Here is a 24,761-nt window from a genome sequence, read left to right on the forward strand (position 1 = left end):
GTGTATCTATTGCAGGGCTACAAAGAGTCATAATGGCCGATGATCATGCAGCTCATCATTTTCTTGTGCTTGTAATAGTTTACATCAGTTCTTGGAGATCCGGCCTCTATGTAAGAGCCAGTAGGCGTAGTCTGAGGCATGGAGGCGCGACTTAGTCGCGAAGGCTGCCCAGGATTGACTTGGAGAACTTGGAGCAAGACGATCTTATGTCGCCTGGCAAGGCTGTTGATATCGCGAACCTGGGCAATTCAATAATGTCTGTTCCATGGGTTTCCTGGCTTACGTACATAGAATCCGTTCTTGAGTTCTCTTTTGATAGGATAGATAGCGCAGGCTCGCTCCTGGATTTGTCTCTTCTAGCGACCAAGGTCTATCTCTCCGCTCATGAGTTATTGGCGCGGCCAGGCCTGAACTACGTTGCGGAAGGTCAGATCGAGAAGAACACATTCTTTGAACGATGGCACTCTGAAATGGTAAGTAGAATGGAGGTACCCGGGCGGCCAAGTTGTGGGCCTCGAGACATTCCTCCTAAGATGAAGAAGGTTGTGCCAGTAAAAGCCATCACAACAGTATACAACCATCTCAAAATTTGCAAAGCTACATACATCGGTCAACGAGAAAGACAATAGAGGCAACGGCAGCTAGTGAAACAGCCGCGGTAGCAGCAAATTGTTGAGAAGAAGCTGTGAGCTTCACACGGGGTTCCGTGATGAGACCGGAAACGGACTACCTAGGATGATGGCCCTTGTCATCTCGAGGCTGGCATGACGTGTGCAAGTATGATTCCAATACAGTAGGACTAGAACGAGCCGCTCTCACGCATCCAGGGACCCTCAAGAATTTCTGTAGGCGAAGGTCTTCTCATGGGGTCATACTGAAGAATCCGTCGGATGAGTGCCTTCACTTGACGGCTTTCCTCCCCATCAATCTCCGGGCCCGCCTGATCGAACAAGTCCTCCATGGACGTCTGTTGCAATAGAAGCGGCTGTTTCCCTTGAGGTACTCCCCCGAGCTGACAATTGTAGAGCTTCCTTTCCGGTGTAAAGTACAATGAAGAAGTTTTCCACTGTTGGAAGAGCTCATCGGGAAGGGGGCCGAGCCTTTCAGTGAGTGCGAGGATATGATCGTCATCTTCAAAGTCCGATCCTGGAATGCAGAAGAGGGGCTGTCCGGTAACCAGCTCAAAGATAAGGCAGCCGAAACTCCAAACGTCAAGGGTATTGTTGCGTCCGTCGCCAAGTATCCACTCGGGAGCTCGGAGGCCCAGCGGAACAAGAGGCTTCTTTGGCGGATTCGTAAATAAATATGCTGTCAAGCGTGATGAGCTTCTTTAAGGCAATGAGATCGAGACAGAAATGAAAGCTGTTACTGACCTCCACCCATGTCGGATAGTTTGATCTTGAAGCCTTCGGTATAGGAGGTAAAGCGGACCAGTGGTTGCCCAACGCAAAGATAACGAGGCGCCCACTTGTCTTCTTTACCATCCAATCTCCGTACCGTATCCGAGATCGACATGGCTTGTACATCTTCCTTTTGACGGAGCTCATCCTCGGGCTCCGAATCGATGTCATTGAAGGCAAAGAGTATGTTTCCCGGTTGGAAGTCCCCGTGAGCGATGCCGTGACCATGAAGAAACTCCAAGCCCTGCAGAGACTGTTTGAGGATACTCCTGGCCATCTGTGGCGGATATCGGACTTTCATACCCCACTTGCGCGGGTTGAATTGCGGCAGCTCTTCGACCATCGAGTTTACACTAGGGCCCATAGGCTCGAATACAAGACATTTATGGATGCCATTAGGTCCGCTATGCTCGAATTCATCTAGCAGCTGTGTGACATGCCGAGCCCCTTGTGCTCGTGCGACGTCGTTGATCTGGCGCAAAATGTGAACCTCGTATGTGGATGCCGATACGTCTGAAACGAGAATCTTCATGGCGACATATCTACGTTTGCTGAAGAAAGATGAGTTATGATGATCTACAGGTTCGTGGGAAGAGATTGCAGTACCTCAGGTCTCGGGCCAACCAGACGGTTGAGTAGGAGCCGTCGCCGAGCTTCCGGATGACCTGGTATTGGCCATCCTTGAAGATGTCGCCGAGATGGACAGGGTGGTAACCACCGGGGCGGTAGTCTTCAATCCATTCACACGGCGAATTGATGCTGTGAAATCTTAGCTCGTCATCTCTCACTGGCCTTGACGGTGGTGTGGGTGGAGGGGAGGCGGTCATGACTGCACTCGAGAGGTGTTGCCCAAAACTGGTGGTTTGGGAGGTCTTCACCGAGATGCGGGGTTGTTTGACAGCTCCTGCAACGCCGGTGAGATTCCGGGGGAAAAAAGAAGAAGAAAAACCTTGGGTGCACTTCCGAGCGAACAATCCCCGCTCCATAAAGACGAAACCCGGGACTTTCGATGATTGTCACCTTGATGAAATAGTGCGTACCTACAATGAAGATCAGGACGTGTACAGCTTTGTGATTGGTCTAACAAACGCGCGCGTAAAGCAGTCTATTTCGGTACCAGGGCAATAAAACACATAGCTTTTACCCGTACTGTATGGCGATGTCTTAGAAGTTCGTCCACTTCGTCGGGTTAGCTCAGCCAAAGAACATGAGGAGAAGTGTTTATCCAAGGTTAATGGTGTATAAGAAGTCAGCTATTTTCCCACCAGACCTGCGTAACATGAGAGGAAACTGGAGAGACAAAGCCTCCACTCCCTTCACCACTGCCACAGCTGCTAGACTTTTGGTCAGTTTCGCAGCAAGGCAATCCAAATATTCGACGAGTTGACACCAGAGGTGAATGGAACAATCCAGCGCAACACGTCATCATACCCGAGCGATGATACCAGCTACCTTGAACCGTACTCGATGGAACCCGCGATCAGACACTGACAAAGTTACACCAGCAACATCACAAATTGCATAACAGGTCGTGAAAACTCCACGATCTGAGATGCTTTCTTGACCAATTCACCGCGAATATTGATCCAAAAGAAATTGCCAAGATTCATGATACGATTGCTTTCGTGTAAGTACAAATTTGCCTTTTCCTATATATTCGCTCAAAGAACCAGCGGTGGAACTTCGGAACCCTGAAGATTGAAGCTAGGACAGTCCTGTGATGCTCCCGTATTGGAGTAGAAATATAGCCGCTCAACAAACATCGATATACTTCCCCGCTTTTGTACCCTAACAGTCCTCCCTTCTCACGCACTCAACCAACATCTAGCAGGTGTTGAGCATGGAAGTCAGCGCCGTCTTCTCCGCCGACGTGATGGTGAGGGCCCAGTAGCTCTTGACGGCGACCCAGCTGCGGGCGTAGGTGCAGTAGAAGCTGGTCAGAGGGGGCTTCCAGGCATCGGGGCTCTTGTCGCCCTTGGCCTGGTTGACGTCGTCGGTGACGGCCCAAAGCTGGGGGCGAGTGAGATCGTTGGCGAAGGCCTCACGACGGGCCGTCGTCCAAGAAGCAGCACCAGACTGGAGAATAGTCAGCACATCTTGTTCTAGGGTGGGGAAGAACGCCGCGGGCAAAGCTTGAAGAAACAGATGAGGTTCCTCGTCAATCGTCCAGGACAGGGGTCTAGGTCACGTACCTTCCAGGCGTTGGACAGGGGGACCATGTGGTCAATGTCAACGTCGGACGCAGCAGTCCACCTGGCACCGTCGAAGGGGCTGACCCAGGTGCCAGAGGTGGAGGCGCAGGCGGAGCTCGTCACAACGTTGGTACCGTCACGGATCAGCACCGTCTCTCTGTTCAAATGTCAGTAAGGCTTCATGCAAAAGGCCTTGTCCTCGATCCACGATCAAGAAGGGTGGGACGAGCGGGGCGTAAGTAGTACCTTGTGTTGCAAGCGCCAGAAACAGTGTGCCAGTGAGGGAAAAGATCACGGCTGTATCCGGTCTGAGGACCCAGAGCGGCAACAGTCAGACCAGCAAGCTGGGTCCGGGCGGTAGCGGCGCTGGGGATTCCGGGCTGGAGGTCTCGCATTAGCTGAGGGGCCCATGACCAAGCTTTGGGGATGTTGAGGTCTGTTCGAGACTCACAGGCGCAGGAACGGGAACAGGGCTCGCGAGCACGGCAGTGCCGGCAAGGAGGGCGGAGAGCGAGAAGGAGAACTTCATGATGCTGATCGAGAGGCGGAGCGAGGCGAAGAGTGACTGTGAGGCTTGAGGCTGGAGGCTTGATTCTAGGAACATGTTCACTAGAGGGAGCGAGATCGTCGTCGCTTTATAGTCATTGCTTGCCTGATGAACACGACATGCCTGTTCGAGTTGGCGCGTAGCACCACATGCCAGTCTCAACGAGATAGCGGGCGATCCCGAAGAACCTAAGATCTGCCACGGTTCGAGATAATGCCTCCCTGCCAGGGTCGGCATCAGCTGGTGGCATTAAACGGGAAGGCCAGTCAGCTCTGCAGCACGTCGCATGCTCCCTCCTGTTCGTCCCTGAAACCCGACTTATCGGAGCCAGAAGCAAGTGCACGATGGCATCCCACCCCCCCGGCAGTGCAGTCTGTTTTGGTGCACCATCGCCGGCCATTCGCAGTCCCGGCCATCGATACCCCTCATTGCTCGCCGGGCGTGATGCCCTCTTCATTGGCTGTTGGGCCGTTTAGGTGCCGATGCTGTGAGCGGCTAGTGTCGTTTCGTCCCGCGACTCATCAAGCTGAAGGCCAGTGAGAAGCTGGGGCCGTCCCACGTTATCGGCCAGCTTAACCCACACCCCACAAACACCAGTGCCGACCGCAAGCTAAGATCATGGCGCTCCAGCGATTGGCAATGATGTGCATGGCCCTGTCAACCTTCCTCTTCAGGCGGCGGAAATGGCCGATGCGTCGTTAGGGTCGGGGGCCCGAGGGAAATTGGGATGATCGTCCGGGTGTCAGGACTGATCCGCCATCGGAGATGCTTTTCTCAACAACAAAACGTCTTACCGCCAGATACCAGCGCGAAATCCCGAGAGGCAAGAGTCAGACCAAGGTGAGGTGAGGCGCCGGAGGCTGGATAAGATGCGGGCCATTGCCTGTTCGCAGCATCGCCCTTCCATGCGCCCTTCCTGGCCCCTCCTCAAAACAGGGCAGCTCGACCGAAAAGCATACGTAAAGCCCCAATGGCAATCTACGACAAGCCTATAGAATTGGGTGAATTGGTCACATGCTCACGCCCGAGTGGAAACCAAACTTCCTTCCAACACCGGTTATCGCAGTGACATGCCGAAACCGAAGTCGGCCGGCGCATCCCACCATGGCCAAGCTCCGGAGGATCCGCTGGCCATTTGTGGGGAATCGCGTGTCCCTGCATTTCTGGCGCTGGCAGATGCGAGTCTATCTTAAGCTTATCTGTGCGGCATCGTCAACGGAGACAGGTCGCCTCGGCTCTCGCGACTTCGGGGTCGAGTCGCAACAGCATCGACATAGCACGAACACCCTGTTGGTCAACTGTCTACGAGGCAGGTTACCACGACTATCAAGGCTCTACATCACTGGATTGCGAAAGCAGTGAAACATAGCCGCCCGTGGCATCTATGCACACCAACAGTTGACGAGGTATGTTTGGAGTTTGCGCAGCTCACGTAGCTGTTCCGTGGGGGGCACGATGTGATCTGATGTTACGAAAAGCCTTGCGATGAAATCAAGCCTTCCTGACCCACCCCCGGAAAGAGAGCTTTTCGAATCCTCTCCCTGACCCCTCTAATGGCCACAAGTCAGTCGATTAGAGCAAGAGCTGAGCCCTCGCTCGACCAATTCAACGATAGCTTGGCTGTAATATACATAGTCTTTTACAAGCGCTGACTAGATATAAATGCGATGCACAGTCTTCCTGCTACGGTCAGGCCCTAGGACGGCTTAACGACAGCTCTCACACGCCGGTAAGCTGGCTCCAGTCTCAGCTTTTCCGATAGTACCTAAGGGAGAGGTACTGCATTCAAGCTATAGGCTTTGCTGAGAAACTACTGGCAGCCTCGGAGCGTGCGTTGAGCTCCAACTTGCGATCTGCTTCTAATTGCACCTACCAGTCATCGTGGTACACACCTCAAATCATATTTGTACCCGGGTTTCAATAAACGCTTCAGGCACGTTGAAAACGTTTAATAAATGAATGTTTGCGGTAAGAGTTCGATGATGTGCTGGGGCGTGGTTGGCGTTAGAGTCAAGTAGTCTTCCACAGCCTTGACGCCGTACTTCATCTATGGGGCTGAATGGAAGACACCTTGAGGTTCAGAAGCCGTCAACTTTTCCGACCACAAGATCATTTGTACAAAATATTCGTGCCTTTTGTAGTGGCTTCTAGAGTATCATGCCGCGTTCATCCCCTGGCTTACTTATCGAGATGCCCCTCTTCCAGGGATAGTTCAAAGCGAAGCCCATCAGTCCTCATGACCTATTAGGCATCATTATAAACCAAAAGCATACCGATAACACGCTAGCCAGGCTGCGGTACGCCCGCTGTAAAAAGAGCAATCTGCGTGAGAGACAAGATGGACTTTTCGTCAGCAGCAACATTCCTCAACAGGGCCTTTAACCCCGCGTCGAAGCCTTCCCTGTGTAAATACTTGCTCCCGATCTTTCGTGGCGGTAAGCAAGGCAGCTTGAGGCATTGTTAGCAGGTCTAGCGATACACATTCTGGTGCATTGTGCAGAGCCCAAAGATCTCTTAACTTCCGCCAAGAACAGAGGCCAGCTAGCCTCTAGCACCCTCAGCCTTCACTGCTTAAGTCTGAGCCACCAGCGCAGTGTTCAGGGGCTTTGTTTCTTCGGACTCCCTCTTACATCTGGACATCAGCTGTGTTGCTTCGTATTTCTGCAAAATACTCTCGACGTCAATAGCGGGCACGAGTAACTTTGGCAGCGATAGACTGCAGTATGGAAAGTCTAATGCGCTGCAGATTAGAGGGCAACAGTCAGTCGGGCTATGTGTGTACCACGAGACGCATAGACAATGCGAAGTGTAACTTTTGTCACGAAACAAGGCGATGCCTATAGATTCAATTAGATGAGGCAGTCAGCCTCAGAGAACCCTCCAAACGATGTTAGCCCATCAGGTCAATGCCATGCATTCTACATTATGATTACTGAATGGACGTGGCGTGAAGACAGTAGCTGTAGTGTATACTCAATGAAGCTGTAGCCCCTACAAAAGGCAATTGCGGTGCCCCCGTCCCATGCCCCTCTTGAGCTCCCTTGTATGAAGCAGGTTTCAAACAGTCGACGGGAAGGCTGATAGATAAGCATCGAAAAGGGACAGCACGAGGTTCACGTTGTTTGGCTTACAATATACTCACCTCATTCACAGAAGCCCTGCGATAAAATCATCTGGGGTACATGGAGTTTTGCCACACAATGAGTTGAGGCTGGATTCTCCGATGCTGACCTCACCCGCATCTATGTTCTTACTAAATATTCCTCGTTTGAATATATTAATTCGTTAGTAGGACAAGCAAGCTCGCTCGTGAAACTCTCGATTCGGTTGTGACACCTTCTCAAGCTGATTCAAAGTTGCAACGTTGTAGGGCATTGTTTCACGCGGGAAGACTAGGCATGCAAGGAGCGAATTTCGATCCGAATGGAAAGTTGCTAAGATGTACTATGACACCATTCCCAAACTACGAGATGAACCTGAGCTACACATGGCCGAGGTCACAGGTCAACGAGGAGCACACTCATTTCCAGTTTCCCCGTCGCGGAATACGGAGACGTAGTGACCAGGCCGACGAAGAGGCTCAGCCAGAAAGGAGAAGTGTAAATCGAAACAGGATAAATGAAGTGCCAATGACAGTCGCTGGGAATATCTCACCTTGCTCATGCTTGCGACACATGCCATTCGTAGTGAAACGAGGCACTAAGATGAAGCTGCAGGCCCTGGTGTGGCTGGTGTCACTGGACGAATCACAATATTAGTTACGTAGAGATGTCATTGTATTTGGCTTTCGATTGAGTCCGGACAGTCGCCTTTGAAGGCATCGCATACAAGGAAATGATGGCCGTGCCCAGTGGTTCGTTGAGTGCCGTTGGCCCAACACTGCGAACCCCGCGCTCCACGGCACTGGAGGAATAGCCCCACATGAAACCCGATGGAGGGGTCACGGGAAAGCACAGACCATGTGCCGAGCGGACGATCCATCAACGATAAGATCTCCAGCTCTAATCGGATCACAGGCCGCCAAAATTTCCAGTCCGCTGTGCAGACACCAAGCACGCCCAAACCCGGCGACACCGCCACCTAACGACATCCAAGGTCGTCGACTGTACCTCCGCCCCTCAAGAGGCTGGATCTCTCACACAACAACGTTCCCCAAATCAATCCGCAGCCATGGCTCCCACGAACACAGGCCCATCCTCCGGCCCCCTACCGACAACCACCGACTTCAACACAATCTACAACCGCATTGCCCTCGCCTCGGCCAAGCAAGCCAGCTTCCTCACCTCCATGCGCGCAAAGTACCCGAGCCTTCAGCGCCCCTCCGCCTCATCCTCCACCGCGGCGTCCAGCACAGGCTTCTCCGTCCCTTCAGCCGCGACGAACACCGGTGCCGGCCCGACAAAGGCCCAGATCCGCGCGGCGCGCGAGGACGACGCGGCGCTGCGCTTCGAGCCCGTCAATGCAGGGTTGGGTTACAGGCCGTCCAAGGCCGAGACGGAGACGGACGCGGCGACGAGGGAGCTCGGACGGAAATTGCTGGGCAAGAGAGGCAGGGAGCAACAGCAGCGGGGTCAGGACGTCAGGAGAAGGGTCGTCGTCGAGGAGAGCGACGATGACGAGGGCAGAAGCGGGGTTGGGCGACGGAAGCGAATGAGGGTTGTGCCGCGGGCTGAGGTACGAGACGAGGGAGAAGGCGACGCTGCTGGGGATCAGGGCATGGACGGTGGAGAGCCGGACACGACGACCAGTGTTGCGGAAGTCGAGGCCGAACCCGTGGTAGAGCCGTCAATGTTGACGGAAGCCATGGCGGAGATGAACGATGGGGTGCAGAGCAAGAAGAAAAAGAAACAGTCGAAGAACAAGACGAAGACGGAAGCGGAATAGCCAGTGCCTTCAGTCTAAATTCAGGATCAACTTCATGAAGTCCAAATGTAGTTTCTCACCAACAATTCTGTCACACATTCGACACCACTCTACGAAGGCTACAGTTGGTGATCAACACGCAGTGTGAATTTCCTTGTCGCCCCAGGAGTGACTCCTGCGCAACAACTATGGAACGAGAAATATTACAAACCGTCGACTCCTCCTTCGTTCAACGGAGTCATCACCTCGTGATATACGAGTACATGAGAAAGTTCTTCCATCTCACTGACAACATATTGTACACTGCCAGCACCATCTCCCGTCAAGCCTGTCGTCGGGAATGGCGAGCGACTACATGGCCTCAGCCCACGTACTGCCGAACCGGCCACGAAGGTTTGCGAAAGGCTGATGGGCGGCATTTTGCGTTTCGGCGAACCCTCAGGCAGACGCTGACATCCGCCGGGCATGGCAATCAATTGGCAATATCCTCTTCGTGATTCGTTTCCCGGCCCGAGATGGTGCCATCTCGGCGCAGGTCAATGATTAATGTTCCACCCTGTTCCCTGTCGGCCGACTCCTGCTTGACGTGCTCCGATTCTAAAAGCAAACCCATCGTGATATCGTCAATACTGTCACATGATGTACTGGCATCTCAATCTTGAGACAAAGTGGCTCGTATCTAAGCGGTTGCGGAGAGGCGATATCACTGCATCCGTTTGCGTTTCCTGTCATCGTCGCCGCGGAGGTCATCATCCTCATCGTCACGTTCAGCGATGTCCGTGGGGTTCAATATGTGGGCCATGCTTCCGCGGCGAGTGGGAGGAAGCGAGCTGTCTTTAACAGCCAGACTACCGCGACTCGCCGAGTTCCATGACCAACCAGCGAAGGAATCCGAGCCGCCACCAATGCCACCTCCACCGCCGTTGTGAAAGTTAGAAGGCGGCGGTGGTGTTGCCGGCCTCGATGACGGATGATGCTGGGAGGCGGACTGCAAAGAGTACGTTGAAAGTGAGTCCCGGATGCGCTGATCCTCTGGCGCAATGCGGTTTGGTGACGAGGGCCAATGTGTCGATGGCGGTCCGGATGACGGAAATGGAGGATTGCCTTGCCATCCGGGAGCCCGGATGTCTGCCGAGGTATGCCGACGAGCAAGACTTCCCGGAGGCGGATCAATCTCCGAGTGCGCAACCTGCGCGAGCGGGTGGGGTTGCGGGGGAGGTGGCGGTGCTCCTCGCAGCGGAGAAGGTGATTGCGGCGCAGTGTTTGATCCGATGGAGCTGTAGCGTCGTTGCGTGCTGATGGACAGGTTTGAGGGGATTGGCGGTCGATGGAAGTTCCCCTGACCTCGTGCCGAGGGTACCGTCAGGTTGGTCCTCCTAGGGTCGTCTTGGGGCATCTGTCGTGGAGAGACGGGAGCGTTCTCAATGTTGGAAAAGTACGAACGGCTTGCAGAGAATGGCGGCTCAGGCTCGTCGACAGACCGGAGAAGGTCAGCCTGACGGTGCATCTCGGACTGCAGATTGATGACTAGAAATAGCCAGTTAGCGCTGGAGCAACTCTACATTGGAAGCGCTGTAACCTGCCGTCTCGGTAAACGGGATGTCCCTGGTCAGGAACAAGACCCAAAACCGCTCTTGAAAGTTCCTGATTGAACTGCAGCAATCGTGTCATTGTTTCCATGACAGCCTGGTGCTTGATGTGCATGAAGTGCGCACTCTCCTCGCTTCGTTGAAGGCGCATGCTCAGATCGTACAAAGCGTGCTCGACACTGCCTCCCCTCGTCTCGGCACTTTCTGGAGGTGGCGGCGGCATGGGCTCAGCAGGTGTGCCTGGCTGCGAAGTGCTGGGCTTGGTGTTCGGATAGTCGCGGTGGACGAGCGCGTGACGCGACGCCCGGCGCTTGATCTCTCGTAGCCCCACGAGGTCACCTCTCTTGAAGTTCCCGTTGCCGTGCTTAAACTCCCAGAGTGCCATATCCGGATTGCCTGTGTGGAATGCATCGCTCACTGTTGCTGCGCGTCAGTTGTCATGCGAATACCTTGGCGGCCGGGCGAGACTGCAAACTGACCTTTATGGAAGCCATACATGTTCAACTGTCGCACAAAAGAGGAGATGTTGGTGTGTTTGAAGTATTGCCTAGCCCAGTGGTCAGTCCATCCGTAGGTCTCCTCGTGAAAACGCTGGTAAGAACGTACGCAAGAACTTTAGAGAAATCGGGCGACGGAGACATGACGAAGCTCTCGGCCGTGGGTGACCAAGATATCAAGTGCTGTATACTTGGGTCTTCCAGCATGCTAGAGCCGTGTTAACAACAGACCAGCACGCCACATGGCACCGTCGTAATTCTCACTTGTAAAGCTTGTGGATGAAGGCCGTCTGCACAATCTTAGGCTGGTGCACAGCCGCCGCCGCAGCAGCCGGCGGGGCTGGCATGGAGCTCATGTGGCCGGCAGGTTGAGATGCGCCCGGCGACGTGTTCTTCGCGCTCGATTCTGGGGTGCCGCTGCCGTTGCCATTGCTATTGTTATTGCTTCCACCGTTGATGCTGGTGCCGTTTTGCGAATGGGGGGGCGATCGACCGCCGGCGGTGGTAGGCGTCGTGATCTCCATGGGATCTCCCGGCGAGGGGGCAGATGTTTGGATGGTCGGAGTCGGAATGGGTACGATGCGAGTGGTGGTGGATGGTGATGAACCGTCATGGCCATCGGGTGGCAGAGGAACAGCCTGCTGACTCTCAATCGCGGCAGCCATTTGCGCTGCACGATGCGAGCATGCAGGTTAGCAAGGCAAGACAACAGAGCGCAGAGGAGAGGAAAGAGGAGTTGTCGGCGGAGAAAGCAAGACAACCTAGAGGCCAGAGCGTCGCAAGGCACCCCTCAGGGAAGCATGGGGAGGATGGGCCAAGAGAGACAAGGCAAACAAGCCGCCGCGGGCGCGCACACGCACACACCCACGCACACACGCAAATGGCCCACCTGTGTCCAGACCGGGGTTCGGATTCTGGAGACAGGGACTGGCGTGGATCTCGGGGGGAAAAGAAGAGAGGAGAAGAGACAAGAGAAGTGAGGGGACAGTGCACACATACCTCATGTCTTCAGCTGGGGGAGAAGCGTGGTGGGGAGTCAGGGTAGAAAGGTTGGAAGTCGAAAGGTTCGATCTGAGATCGCAAAGAACGGTAGATCGTGGAGATGGATGGCAGGTCAGTGGGTTGCTTTATCCGTGGAGTTGCTGCTCTGGCTCTGGTACGGAATTGTCTCCTAATAACGGACTGGCGTTTCTGCTGCTGCTGCTGAGCTGCACCTGTTGGGTCCCGAACGAGCTGCTGACTGGGTGTGCTTGGTGCTCAGTGCTTGGTGCTTGCGCTCGGTGCCGGGTCCGTGTGTGGGCTTGGTGGATATGCGCGTAACCCGGTCGGACAGGGCTTGTGAATGGGCAAGGGGACGCTGGCAGGCGGACGGGCGGGCGGGCGGGCGGTCGGTTGGCCTTGTTTGCGTGTCTGTCTGTCGGTACCTGGGGGAAGGTCGAAGATGCAGTACAAGCAGATGGCGCGGCTGGCGGTGGGGGAACTCTGGCGTCGTGGGTGGAAAACGCCAGCAACTGCAATTCGGTGAAGGATCGATACCGGCGCGTGCCGAAGATCTTGGTCGAGAATATTCGAGGAGGAGGATGGGTGGTCGCTGGCGTTCGGGCGGCGGTGCGCAGTGATATGACGGAATGGATGGCGGGCTGGTGGTGGTGGACAAAGGTTATCGAGGCGGGTGGATGTAGGCGAGCAGGCTGGCTGATGTTGAGGCACGTTCAAGGTCTGAGTCTGAGTCTACATGTACCTCAGGCCTAAGGGGAAGAGGGGGTAAAATCGAGGGGCCTGGACAGAGGGCTAGCTAGGGTCGAAGTTGGCTGGTGGGGTGGGCTTCGAGGCCGCCAGGCCTGAGTCGGGAGTCGACCGTCGCCGTGTGGCGCCGAGACCGTGAGCGTATAGGAGGTGCAGGAGCCACTGGCAGGAAGGATCAGCAGCTGGCGCGACGGCCCTGGTAAGGAGGGTGAGGGGGGCTTCCAGGTTGTGTTGGATATGTGATGAAGGAGAATGCAGGGGACTGTGGGAGGCCCTGACTCTGTTAGGATTAGATTCTCGGCCTTGTGCGTATTAGAGACCGAGACTCGTGGTGCTAACAGGGAGCCTTACCACGCTGACTTCGAGGTCCACTCGGCAAGGCTTCAGGGACCTTGCAGATACAGGTAGGTACCTACTCGGCACAGAATCTCGTCTGTGTACGGGCAGATTGGACAGGTGTCCGGCAGTCGTCCAGAGCTTTCAAGCCTCCGACTGCTGCAGCACAAGCTCCAAGTCGAGTTCCAATTCCAGTTCGATCGATGACGATGCTTCACGGCTGGAACGGGGGCGGTCTGATGACCGGGCTTGTCTGAGGGTTGACCGCAACGGATTGTAATGTGGTTGGATGTCACCTCGACCAGCGACAGGGCCCGTGTCAGGAGAGGAATGCGTGGCGCGAGGTAATGTTGCTGTTGATGATGGCTGACGGGCCGAGGAGCTTGGACTTGGGAATTCGATGGGCGGCCAGCCACGACAATTGTCGACAAGGATACGTGGGTACCAATAGCGTGGTGGGAACAGACGGGTTCTGCTCTGGTGCCGTGGTGATGATGATCTTGATGATGAGGATGCTGACCAGTCCTTGCTCATGGCCCGCCTTGGAGACACTCACGTTTCGTTCCATGCTTGCTTCTTCGCGTGGGGAGCGTCGTCTCCCGATTCTGGTGCCTTGTCACTTGTGCCTGTCCCGGCGCCTCCTGTCCATCGTGGCCAAATCGGATTCTTTTTCGACAGAGGATCGTACCAGCGATTGAAAGGCACGGTCTAGCGGAGTGGTGATGAATATCGGTTCCATGGATCCAAGATCCATCGCAGCCCAAGACTCGATGGACCAGAACCCAAGAACCTCTAAACACTCGGACCTTGGATGATCAGACACTCGATCAATACTCCGACAGGGTCCAGACCAGTGTAGGACACGTCCACTGTAGCCCCACTGACTAAGGACCAAGGCAGGTGGGGGAAGGCGCCTTTGGCTGGCTGGACTGTGCTTTCTCTCCAGCCTTACCTTCTAGACAAGTACTTGCGGTAGCTTGGGTAGGTACCTTACCTTAGGCAGGTATCTACCTGCCTGGCAAGAACCCTCTGGTCGACTGTTGTCTTGCCTGTCTCCTTCTTGCCCGTCTAACGCTTGCCCCTTGTCCTTCCCAGTTCCGTGCATCTGTAGCCGACATAGCTCCTCCTAGCTCCAGTACCTAGGTAGGTACAGGTACTGTACAACAGATATCTACAGGGTCCTGTGTGCAATCCAGCCCTGCTCTCTCTCCGTCTCCATGGCGAATTGACGACGACCAACCTTCATTCATTGGGGCTTTTCTTCCACTATCCCTGCCATCAAAAACGTTCAGCTTCCAGCATGTCTCACTCGTGCATCGCCATCGTCGTAATTTTGACACAGTGGATTCGAGAAATCCCACGAGCTTGCGCCGTCAAAGCCCTGAATGGTCGATGAGGAATTCCTTACCATCCACCCCATGTCACTCGGACATGCACGATGCTAGGAACAATAAGCCACCTCGACCTCTCCAGTCGTGATGGCCTTGGCCGTTGAGACAGCGCACGGATCTAATCGGTGCTCAACCATCTCTGGAACCCAACGAGCACGTCACGGTGTCTGTCTTTTCTCAGATCCGGGGCATTGTAACGGGAAGACGAGACTGTCGACCATGCCGCGTGTCCGTGCCCATCTCTCTCAAGTGTTGTGGATTGTCCTCGTCGCATGTACAATCAATCCATCAATCGCACATCCATCGTTCCTGGGGAGCAGCTAAAACCTTCGAGTCCAAGCTCCTGGCCCAGTCCGACCGCGGGAGCTTTTCCGGCACGCGGCGCCCCTTCACACTCGAATTGATATGACCGCCTGGGTGATAACCGTGGTGGACACTGCTCAAGTATCAGTGGGTTGGATTGGATGAACTACGATCGCCGGAAAGGGCTACCTCCGATCTTCGAAGCTCTTCATCCCCCTCCAGGCCGAGACACGACCTGTCACTAACCATGCTAAAGCATGCTGACGCTCAGAAGCATTCGAGCTATCCAGCCTCTTTTTTGCGACTTTGCGAAACGCAGCGTTGCGGCTGGGGCTGCATGATCGCATCTGCGTCTCGTCTAGTCGGTCAGTCACTGCTACCTTGGATGGAGACCTTGATCCTCGCATGTCGTCTAGCGCGTGCTCGTGGTGAAGGAGGCCCCTTTTCTTCAAAATCACACCCTCCATCATGTTCAGCTCCAGGGCCCGCAACGCCGAGAGCCGCGACTCCCCAATCGCCCCCAGCTGGTGGACAGCTGATGCTTGATGCCTGACTGGAGAAAGAAAAGAGCTCTGAAGCGAGCGACCTCTTTGTTTTGAATGTGGCGGCTCTTGCTGCTGACGTGCTGTTAATGGTTTCCGAGACCCCTTCTGAAGCGACATGCTCAGCAGCAGGGTTCAATGCAAGCAATCAAGCCCGCCCACGCGACGGCTGTCCCTTCAAGACGCATCGTTCTTGGCTCTCACGCGCAGCAGATGAAAGGGGGGGATTTCATGGTCACGATCAACCACAGCTCCTCTATTGGCTGCATGCACTTGACGTGTCTATTAACGCCACGACGTCCCGGCTCTCAGCGAGCGAGCTACGCTACGCTACCGCGAGGGCGAATCGTAGAGTACCTTACCTTAACTTGAACCCCCCCACACCTCAAAAACAAGCCATTGGACCGCTTTCGAACCCAGCACGATACGCCGCCTCAGCTGGACAAGGTCCGACCCTCTCTCTCTCTCTCTCGCTATTCCCCGCTTCACAACAGGCTGGTTGACAGAGATGACGCCACGAACCGATCTTGGTGGATGCGGCCAAATCGTGTCTGAAGTAGGTCGTCTTGAAGGGTACAACCGGTAAACGAGCGAATGAGCGACCGAACGAGCGGCTGAAGAACCGAAGACCGAAGAAAAGCCCTGACCACTACCAAAGAAAGGCAGAAGCAAAAGCAACTCTGATCTCCGTATGCACGTTGAGCAGCTGCTACGCCCATGTGTTTCATCCTCGTCGGGAAGAACAAACATCCTCCTGCCCCTGTCGATTTCTCAACACGCCAGGGAATAAGAAAATAAAAGGCACAAGCTTCAGAATTTTTCCCTTTCATCAATTCCAGGAGATCCCCCCCCCCCCCCCTTTCCTTAGCTGAAAGCTTTCTTCGCGCTCCATCAAAAGAGACACCCCCCGATCGATAACCCCTGGCCAACGATATGACGGCCGCAGGTTCGACGCTGCTGCGGCCGTCCTTCTTCATCTGGCAGTATGACTTTTAGCCCCCTAGGCTCTACCTAGGGTAGGGGTCAACGGAGGAGGTGTGTGTGCTTGTACAGTAATGGTGTTCAACATCTTCCAGAAGCCGGTAGCTTTGTATCAGGTTGGATTGATGTGCCATTGCTGTCCGTTTTCGGATCTCGCTTGTCCCCTGCTTTTTCTGGAAGATGCTCCTGCGCGATCCGATTCGACAACTCAGACAGCACTTCATCTCCCAATACAAAGCCAGGACCCCCCACCCACCGAATGGGCTTCACTAGGGCTGGTTTGAAATCGGCTCTTTCAGGAGCCTCGCCGCTTCTACCCTGGGCCGACCCTGACCGAGCCTGATGCATTCTGCGCCTGTCATCAAATCTTTGTATGATGAGTTCACTGTAGAGCATATGATCTGCTTCTTGGTGCATTAGTGTTGAACGGGTGTAAATGACTCTTCCTTACCTAGACCAAGACCCCACGACTATCGAAGTCTCTATCGAGGGGGATTTCTTGACAAGAGTTCGTAGCAAAAACGAGCCGCGCTCGTTCAATACGAACCTTCCCCAGACGCCATCACGCTACCCCACTAACCATGCTGGTCCGGGTCCTGAAATGCTAGATTGCATTTGCTTGCCAAAGTGCTGAATGAGGCCATCCCAGGCAGCATCGTCGATAGTCAGCTCGCTTCCAATACTCGTAATTCCGTACACTATGGATGAAACTCTCTAGCCACTATTATGTACTCATCCTTCAAAAGTTCCTTCGTCGATAATGATAAGGTGTCTGCGAAGAGGCTTTATCGCGTCGGCCTCGCCCGTGTTCCAGTTCCTGGTCCTGTCGAGATCGCTGTCGAGGGCTCCTTTGCAGAGAATCGATCATAGAGTACACAACTCTCGGCTTGCCGTAGATCTTCTCTTCTCTTGACAGTTTGGGCGTTTTGATGCAGCTTCCGCGTCAGGATCGAGAAGCATATCTCGGCAACGTTCACAGAACCACCACCCACCGCGGCCATCAGAAGCATCGTCCGCTCAAAACTGTCTCTACAATCTGTATTAGCTTCGTGATGTAGTAGTACTTGGGCTGGCATATTGTCTACATTGCAGCCAGATCAAATGCGGTTTGGTCATGTCGATTTTGTGTGCCCACGCTCTAGGCTCCAAACATGGAGGACCGATCAGGCGGGTTCTTCCCCCGCCATTATGTCTGACTTGACTGTCAATGCATTCAAGCTGACGAGATCTTGTGAAGCGCATTGTTCTTGTTTGAAACAGCGTTCGCCTCTTGAGATTGACGACATGCGATGCTGCGTCAGAGTTGAGCAGTAAACTGACGAGGGGTTAAGCTGTTCATTACAGCCAGTGTTGAGAATGAACTTCTCCGTGAGGAACAAGGGCAAAGTGGCCAAATAAAGCTAGAAAGCGTTCCACCGTTTCGTCTTCAGTTTTTAGGTATGGTCTGTGTTCGACTCTGCATCTAAATTGGTAGCATTTTCTGCATTCCCAGGTTCATCGATAAGGTCAGCAATGTAATGACCTGATCTGCGACCAGGTCCTCAAAACCATTTAGTCTTTCTAAACATTGACCACTTATACCTGGACCTGGGTTTCGGACAGATGGCCGGATCGAGAGGAAGAGCTTCTTTTCGCCCGTTTGGGTGCTGCCTGACAACCAGTCTGTTGTGCGTCTACAGTCTCACTCAAGGTACAGGACGGAATCCCGGCAGCTGTCATGTCTGCCACAGCATTCCTCTGAAGAGGGTTGGGGCAGTACTCGTGGCACGTGTTGAGGAAACAAAATCACGGCACAGATGAAGATGTAATCTGTAATTTGCGCGCACCATCACTGATGTGCGTCGCGGCAGTAGGCAAGCCTTCTTCACCCTCCATATCACAAGCAACGACCAACGGCGTGTGCAGAATGTTTGAACAGTCGATGAGAATTTCCCAAGTTGATCATATTGCATGTCCGTGTACATCTTCCAGGCTGTCATCGGTGGCCATGTGCAGACCCCATCATTCTAACAACAAAGCGGCCCAAGATGATGTCCCAACCCCAGCAGCAGCTGTGCTCGCAAAACGCCCAAACCAGACTGTGATCACACGCGAGCGTCGTTCTTCCAGCACGCAGACAGGCTCACCAGTCTTCCTCCATGCCGTTGGCCCTTTTATCACCCAGCTCCCGAATCTTCTCACCAAGCAGCGTCCGGCCGTACCGCTCAGCAACCTTGACCGCCGCATCGACCATGCGTCCCGTGCGGTCCCGCATGAGCTCCACCATCTCGAGCGCGCGCATGCCCCTCTCGTCGCCCTCGCGGCACTCAATGGCAAGCAGCTGCAGCAGCGTCTTGTCGACCTCGAGCTCGACGCGCGCGAGCGCAGACCGCTGCGCGTGCCGACCGCCGCTGCCGCTGGGGGTGTCGTCGTCCGCCGCGTCGCGCAGTTGCGCCGCCGCGAGCGTGCGTAGTAGAAACGCCTGCTCGAGCTTGCGGGATTCAGATTCCGGGCCGGCGTCGGCGTCCTCGTCTTCGTCGCCGGCGTCGGACCCTTCCGCGCGGGCGGGTTTTGGGGGCGTGGAAGTCAGGGGTACGGAGAAGTCAAACTCGGAGAGAAGGGGCCGGGGGAAGTAAGGATACTGGTCGCCGCCCTTGAGAATGATGCAGTGGAATTTGTCGTCGGCAACGGCAATGGGGTAGTACGTCTCAGTCTTGCGGCCAGAGGCGAGGCGGGGCAGGAGCTTGGTGTCGAGGAGGGGAATCCAGGAGGCGCGGGAGGGGCTGCGCCAGTGGAGGAGGGTGAGGAGCGTGCCTGTCGAGTCATAGATGCATGGGTTCTGTTGCATTGTCAGTTGGTTTTCCACCGTCAAGGTTTAGGATGAAGACATACACCCGAGTCCGAGAAGAAGACGCTCTTGAGTGTTGCGCCATCGGGAAGGGCAACTGTGTCTTCGTTCTGGCAGATGGTATCTGTCTTGACATTCTCGATGGTGTAGACAAGCTTCGTATAGCCATCAGCTCCGACAGGCCCATTGCCCATTGTCAGAACGTAGTCCTTCCAGCTGGCGCACGTGACCATGGGCGTGTTCTTGGGACGGTAGACGCGATACGGAAGTCCAAAGAGCGTGTAGACCCTTACATAGTTGGCCGTCGTTGTCACCGTCACAAACGATTCACTCAGTGACATGGCCAGAACGTGCTCGTCCTTGGGCAGTTGGATCCGCCAGTCATGACGCTGCGTCCACATCTCGTGCGGGCGGTAGAAGATGGTCGCTGGCTGGTCCTTTAGAGGCGGGCACGAGAAGAGCGTGCCCTGCTCGTTCAGGCACGCCTTATCGTAAAGGAAGGTATCGGTGAAGTGGAAGTCGCGGTGGAGCTCATGGTCGTAGAATTCCACCGTGACGGTGTTGTGGCCATCCTGATCAACGGTCCAGACGAAGCCAATGAGGTTTAGACAGAGGTACTTCCTGTTGCCGCGCCATGGGGTCGAGCCCGGCTGGAAAGCCTCGTGATACTCGGCCTGCATAAGCTGACGTCGCTTGCCTCCGTGCTCGATGGGGCCGGAGCCGTCATGAGGCCGCTTGCGGCTGGATCCTGCCGCATAACCGGCCCCATCATCGTCAACGACAAAGTCGTCGCCATCGCCGAGACCGTCGTCATCAGCGTTGAGGAATGAGTCCAGGCTGCCGAGGGAGTCGCGGCGGGGCCGAGAAGGGAGTGCACCGTTGCCATTGGTGTTGCCATTAGGTTGTGGTGGGCGGCGGGCGTTGGAGATCTCGGAGAGGGGGTCGTGGATGAAGGGAGCGAGCTGTTTAGGGAGTTTGAGCAGGGAGGCGAACTGCTCGTTGATGAGGTCAGGGTAGATGTAGATTTCGCCTTCCGACGTGGAGAAGGACAGCAGGTTGTCGGTGGGATGCCAGGAGAGATCAATGACATTGTTGTAGTCGAACTTTTGAATGACGCTCTGCGTCTTCGTCTCCCAAATGAGGACCTTGCCGTCCTTGGCGGCCGTCGCTAGCAAGGCGCCGTTGGGCGACCAGGCCAGGGCAGTGATGTCTCCGAGATGACCATTGGAAAAGGCGCGCTGCTTTTCCCAGTCGTTCTTCGAAACGACCTGAATATCGTGGGTGGGTGTCGGCAGTGCCAGGGCCCGTCCGTCGGGATGCCACACAGCCTCTGAAGAGAGATCCGAGTCGGTCTCCAGCGACCCAATAATGCCATCCACCTTGTGTATCAGCTCCGGCTGGTCTGCCGTGAGTGAGTAGACGTAAACGATGCCATCTGTGCAGGACACGGCGAGCAGCCCGCCCTTGGGATCAAAGGCAACGTGTTTCGCAGGTCTTCCATGGTCCTTCAGCGTGCGAATGTACGAGTGGTCAAAGGTGCCGACAATCTTGACCGTCAACTCGTCACTGGCAACAGCGCACCACTTGAGGTCGGGAGAGAGGGCGATGTCGCGTATGGGCAGCGAGGTGCGGGTGATGAACCGATCAAAGGTCTCAGTGATCGAGGAGTAGACGCTGACGGTGCCGTCTTCAGAACCGACGACAAAGAAGTCATCGGCAGCAGCCACTGTGACGTTCTGTTCCTGGCACTCGTCGATGTTGATGGGTTCGCCGTCAAAGCCCGTCTTGTACAATCGAATGGTGTTGTTGGAGCCAACGGTCACGAGGCGGGAGCCGTTGGGGGTGTAGGCGCAGCGCGTTGTGCCGGAGGTGTGGGCAGGCCGTGGCCTTACCCTCGGGGCTGTGGACGACATTGTGATGGTTTCGGAAGAAGCAGTGCCACGACGCTCGAATTTCACCTCGCCTGATGGTGTTGAAGAGGCTTGGTTGAGGAGGAGGCCGATCTACAGATTCATGGATTCGCAAGGGGGGACAGATGCGAGGAGCGCGTTGACGCGTCAATCAATTAAATCTGGCGCGTCTTGGGTCGTTTGGGAAACGACAGCTGGGCCCACTTGCAATCAGGTGGATTCGAGCTTAGTGAGGGGCAGCCTGCAGCTGTCTGCCAGTGTGTCCATCTGCCCCGCCATTTCACTGCAGATGACCAAGAATCTCATGGAAAGAACAAGTCAACACTGCCACTTACCTCCAGGCTTTGGTATCACTGTACTGAGCTCAAGTCATACTGCTCTTTGACGATACAGCCTCTAATTGATACCCCCAAGATCTCAAATCCCTACTGGCTTCCGCCTAAAACAGCACCATGGAGTCGAGCAACCAGGAGAACTTCTTCGAGACCGAGTGAGTGAGCCCCTGAACCACCAACCTGACTCCCCAAGGCGCTCCTCACTAACCCAGGCCCAGCGTCCAACAAGAGAAGCGCAAGCAGCGCGCCCTCAAGCAAGACAACCCATTCGGCAACCCGATTCGCTTGCCGTCCAAAGTCCTCGCCGTCCTACCCGACCCCACGAATCCCAACGCCCTGCTGACGGCCGAGTCCTCCGGCCGCGTCGCCCGCATCTCCCTGACCTCGCGCAAGCCCACGGCCAAGTTTGCCGGGCCCGCCGTGCCCGTCACGAGCCTCGCCACCAGCGGCACGACCCTCTTCGCCGGCGCCTGGGACAAGACCATCTGGTCCTGGGACCTGCGCACCGGCGCACCGCAGCGGCGCTACGCCGGCCACGCCGACTTCGTCAAGACGCTCGCCACCGGACGCCTCGGCGGCCGCGACGTCCTCCTCAGCGGCGGCGCCGACAAGAAGATCCTCGTCTGGGACGTGGCCACCGGCCGCCGCCTGCACGCGCTGCAGGACCCCGCCGCCGCCATGATGTCGCTGCAGTCGCTGGCCGTCGACCCCGTCGCGTCCTCGGACGACGAGCTCGTCGTCGTCAGCGCGAGCAGCGACCCCGTCGTGCGCCGCTGGCGGGTGCGCCTCGACGGCGCCGAGATGGTGGCTGGCGGTGAGGTCGGCGGCGAGGCGGCTGGTGATGCTGCGCTGGCGACGGGGGGTGCCATTTCCGAGCACGAGACGAGCGTCTACAAGGTCCTGTTTGACCAGGAGAGCGAGGAGATTGACCTGTGGACGGCGAGCGCCGACGGCACGGCAAAGTGTCTCGCCCGCGGCAAGGGCTTCACGACAGAGGATACTTTTGAGCATGGTGATTTCGTCAAGGGCCTCGTCCTCACCGAGACGTGGGTCGTCACGGGCGGGTTCAGCCAGGATATCAAGGTGTGGGACCGCACGTCGGGCAGCCTCGTCTACACGATATCGGCACACTTTGACGAAATCACCGACTTGATCGTGCTGAGGGATCCCTCGGGGAAGAAGGACACGTTAGTCAGCATCAGTATTGATCGTACAATTCGAACATGGAGTCTCGACAAGCAGGGTCTCGACGAAACAGTAGAGGAAATCCGGAAAGCTGGCGAGCCAGTTGAGGAAGATGAGCAGCAGGCGAAAAAGGACGATGACAAGAAGGAGGGGCTCATGACGGCGGATGAAGAGGCCGAGTTGGCCGCACTGATGGACAGCGACTGAACCTTGGGGAGTTGATTGATAGAGCAATGCTCACCTCCTTTATCGTGGTGGTTGCCTGGACCTACTCCTGGAAATCGGCATCGACAACGCGTCAACCCCAGCATCCTCTGCATCAGCTGCGTTTGTCTATTCGAATAACACTCGTACGTCACTGCACGAAAATGGCATCGGTCTCATCACACTACGCGCTTTGGAGGGGCCTCACTTGCCTCGCAAATGGAAAAGCCCGGCGTGCAATGCTTCTGAATGATACTAGCCAACTGCACGCCATACAGGGGCCCGCCAGTGATCAACCACTGTATTGAAAAACATGCCCGGAACTGGATACACCTGCAGCCGACGTGCCTAGGTAGGTCACTGGCTGCTGGGCTTCTGGAGCTAGAGGACGCAGATATAGCTCTGATTTGCACGTATTATTCATGGGATGCCTCATACACAGCGGCGCCTCGATAGCATGAAACATGCAGACCCTGTAAAACAGCCACGTAGACGCCAGCAAGCCTCAGTTACGTGGCCCCTGATACCCCATACATACCTAATGTAGTTCAGTTGGAAGGATGGAGACTCGACCCCTCCGTCAGTAAATTTGCTCCGTTCTGAACAAGCTACACACCAAGCTCGCGACATACTCTGGACGATGGCAGATGGATTCACTCTACAGGCTGCTGCAGCTTGAACGAGGACGCTCGTTGATAAGTGACGTTGTCATCTAACAGCGCACCCATCGCACATGGTATTGTTATGGAGCACGGAATGGCGTTTGACATAACGAACAGACGTTGGCTGGGCCGGAGAGCCTTGGGACCAAATCGAACCAGGTGATAAGAAGTCGGAAGTAGCTGTAGGTCGTAACAAACATCCGTCGAAGGGGCTAGAAGACTTCGCGTGCTGTGCCCAAGAAATGACACCGGGTCAAACGCAACCCGGCAATCCTGCTCAAGGATCGCCCTGGCAGTGGCCACCAACCATAACCAACGGATTTATTGAAGCTCGGATCAAGATTGACACACAATCCCAGTGGCACATGGTAGTCACTCTTGCCACAAGAACGAGGCAGGATATCGAATAGGTCCGATGGACAGGGATCTGGTCTGTGAGCCGGGCTGAATAGCTTGTTCCTCAAATCCGCGTGACGAGTCGTGCAAGGAGCCGCCTGAAAGACCGATGAGTGTTCGGCCACCCAGTCATTGATAAACCACGCAGCAGGAAAAGGGAATCCGAAAACAACTGTGGGGAGCCCGTGGCGCCTAGCGACCCAGTTTGGCCCCGAAGGAAGCGTGGGTATCCACGCCGGTACAACGATAACAGCCATGTTAAGGTGTTTTGTGTGCCGCTGAACCTGACGAGGGTCGGGGGTCGAGGGCTGGATGTCGCACCGGCTCCCAGATCGTTGGGGGCCGGGGGCAACGACGGGGCTGGTAGATTGTTGGCGGCACCGTGTTGTCCCGATGTCGAGCTCCTGTGAGCAGCATTTGCGAAACCCAACAGCCCCCGAGCCGCTCCCGAGCTGTTGGTGGGGAAATGGGGCGTGACGAGACCGCCCCTGCGCTGATCATCCTCGCTGCCAGGTTATCCTTGAGCTGAGTCCGGGCCACACCAAGACCAAGACAACAGAGGATGCAGTGCTGAGTTCGTTGAAGTCTTTCGCTGACTCTGGGCCAGGGCGATTAAAAAGAATGCCGGGATCGGCTGGAAGGCATTGTCTGACAGTGAGCTGGGCAGTACACATGGCATAATGACGGCCACGGCAGCCCGCATGCATAGAAAATAGAATGAAGGGCTGAGACGTCGAAGTGACTGCGTGAAACTGGTGGACAGTCTTTTCCGTCGTATTACTGTTGCGCCACTGAAGACTGTGTGACCTGGCTCCGAGACGAAGCCATTGGGTGACGAACTCGTCGGGCTGGAGA

At 55.5% G+C, this 24,761-nt stretch overlaps 6 protein-coding genes across 6 annotated transcripts; 2 read left to right on the plus strand and 4 right to left on the minus strand.

Moving 5' to 3' along the window:
• Positions 1 to 799: 799 nt before the first annotated feature.
• D7B24_005613 (uncharacterized protein) lies at positions 800 to 2,227 on the minus strand (the record flags this gene model as incomplete). Its single annotated transcript, XM_028639763.1, has 3 exons — positions 800 to 1,308; positions 1,374 to 1,951; positions 2,007 to 2,227. 3 exons carry the CDS (start codon positions 2,225 to 2,227, stop codon positions 800 to 802), a joined length of 1,308 nt encoding a protein of 435 aa, XP_028495978.1.
• A 997-nt stretch (positions 2,228 to 3,224) lies between these two features.
• Positions 3,225 to 4,196, minus strand: D7B24_005614 (uncharacterized protein; the record flags this gene model as incomplete). Its single annotated transcript, XM_028639764.1, has 4 exons — positions 3,225 to 3,476; positions 3,593 to 3,749; positions 3,839 to 3,972; positions 4,044 to 4,196. The coding sequence occupies 4 exons, from the start codon at positions 4,194 to 4,196 to the stop codon at positions 3,225 to 3,227; spliced, it is 696 nt and encodes a 231-aa protein (XP_028495979.1).
• A 4,113-nt stretch (positions 4,197 to 8,309) lies between these two features.
• On the plus strand, positions 8,310 to 9,023 carry D7B24_005615 (uncharacterized protein; the record flags this gene model as incomplete). The annotated part of the gene is made up of 1 exon (XM_028639765.1): positions 8,310 to 9,023. One exon carries the CDS (start codon positions 8,310 to 8,312, stop codon positions 9,021 to 9,023), a length of 714 nt encoding a protein of 237 aa, XP_028495980.1.
• Positions 9,024 to 9,705: 682 nt separating this feature from the next.
• On the minus strand, positions 9,706 to 12,092 carry D7B24_005616 (uncharacterized protein; the record flags this gene model as incomplete). The annotated part of the gene is made up of 6 exons (XM_028639766.1): positions 9,706 to 10,515; positions 10,560 to 11,008; positions 11,071 to 11,138; positions 11,198 to 11,296; positions 11,353 to 11,758; positions 11,978 to 12,092. The coding sequence occupies 6 exons, from the start codon at positions 12,090 to 12,092 to the stop codon at positions 9,706 to 9,708; spliced, it is 1,947 nt and encodes a 648-aa protein (XP_028495981.1).
• A 6,417-nt stretch (positions 12,093 to 18,509) lies between these two features.
• Positions 18,510 to 21,127, minus strand: D7B24_005617 (uncharacterized protein; the record flags this gene model as incomplete). Its single annotated transcript, XM_028639767.1, has 2 exons — positions 18,510 to 19,205; positions 19,259 to 21,127. 2 exons carry the CDS (start codon positions 21,125 to 21,127, stop codon positions 18,510 to 18,512), a joined length of 2,565 nt encoding a protein of 854 aa, XP_028495982.1.
• Positions 21,128 to 21,576: 449 nt separating this feature from the next.
• Positions 21,577 to 22,851, plus strand: D7B24_005618 (uncharacterized protein; the record flags this gene model as incomplete). The annotated part of the gene is made up of 2 exons (XM_028639768.1): positions 21,577 to 21,614; positions 21,678 to 22,851. The coding sequence occupies 2 exons, from the start codon at positions 21,577 to 21,579 to the stop codon at positions 22,849 to 22,851; spliced, it is 1,212 nt and encodes a 403-aa protein (XP_028495983.1).
• Between the last annotated feature and the right edge of the window lie 1,910 nt (positions 22,852 to 24,761).

The sequence above is a fragment of the Verticillium nonalfalfae genome (assembly GCF_003724135.2).
Source record: "Verticillium nonalfalfae strain VnAa140/NRRL 66861 chromosome Unknown scaffold_35, whole genome shotgun sequence".
In the NCBI taxonomy this organism is placed as follows: Eukaryota; Fungi; Ascomycota; class Sordariomycetes; order Glomerellales; family Plectosphaerellaceae; genus Verticillium; species Verticillium nonalfalfae.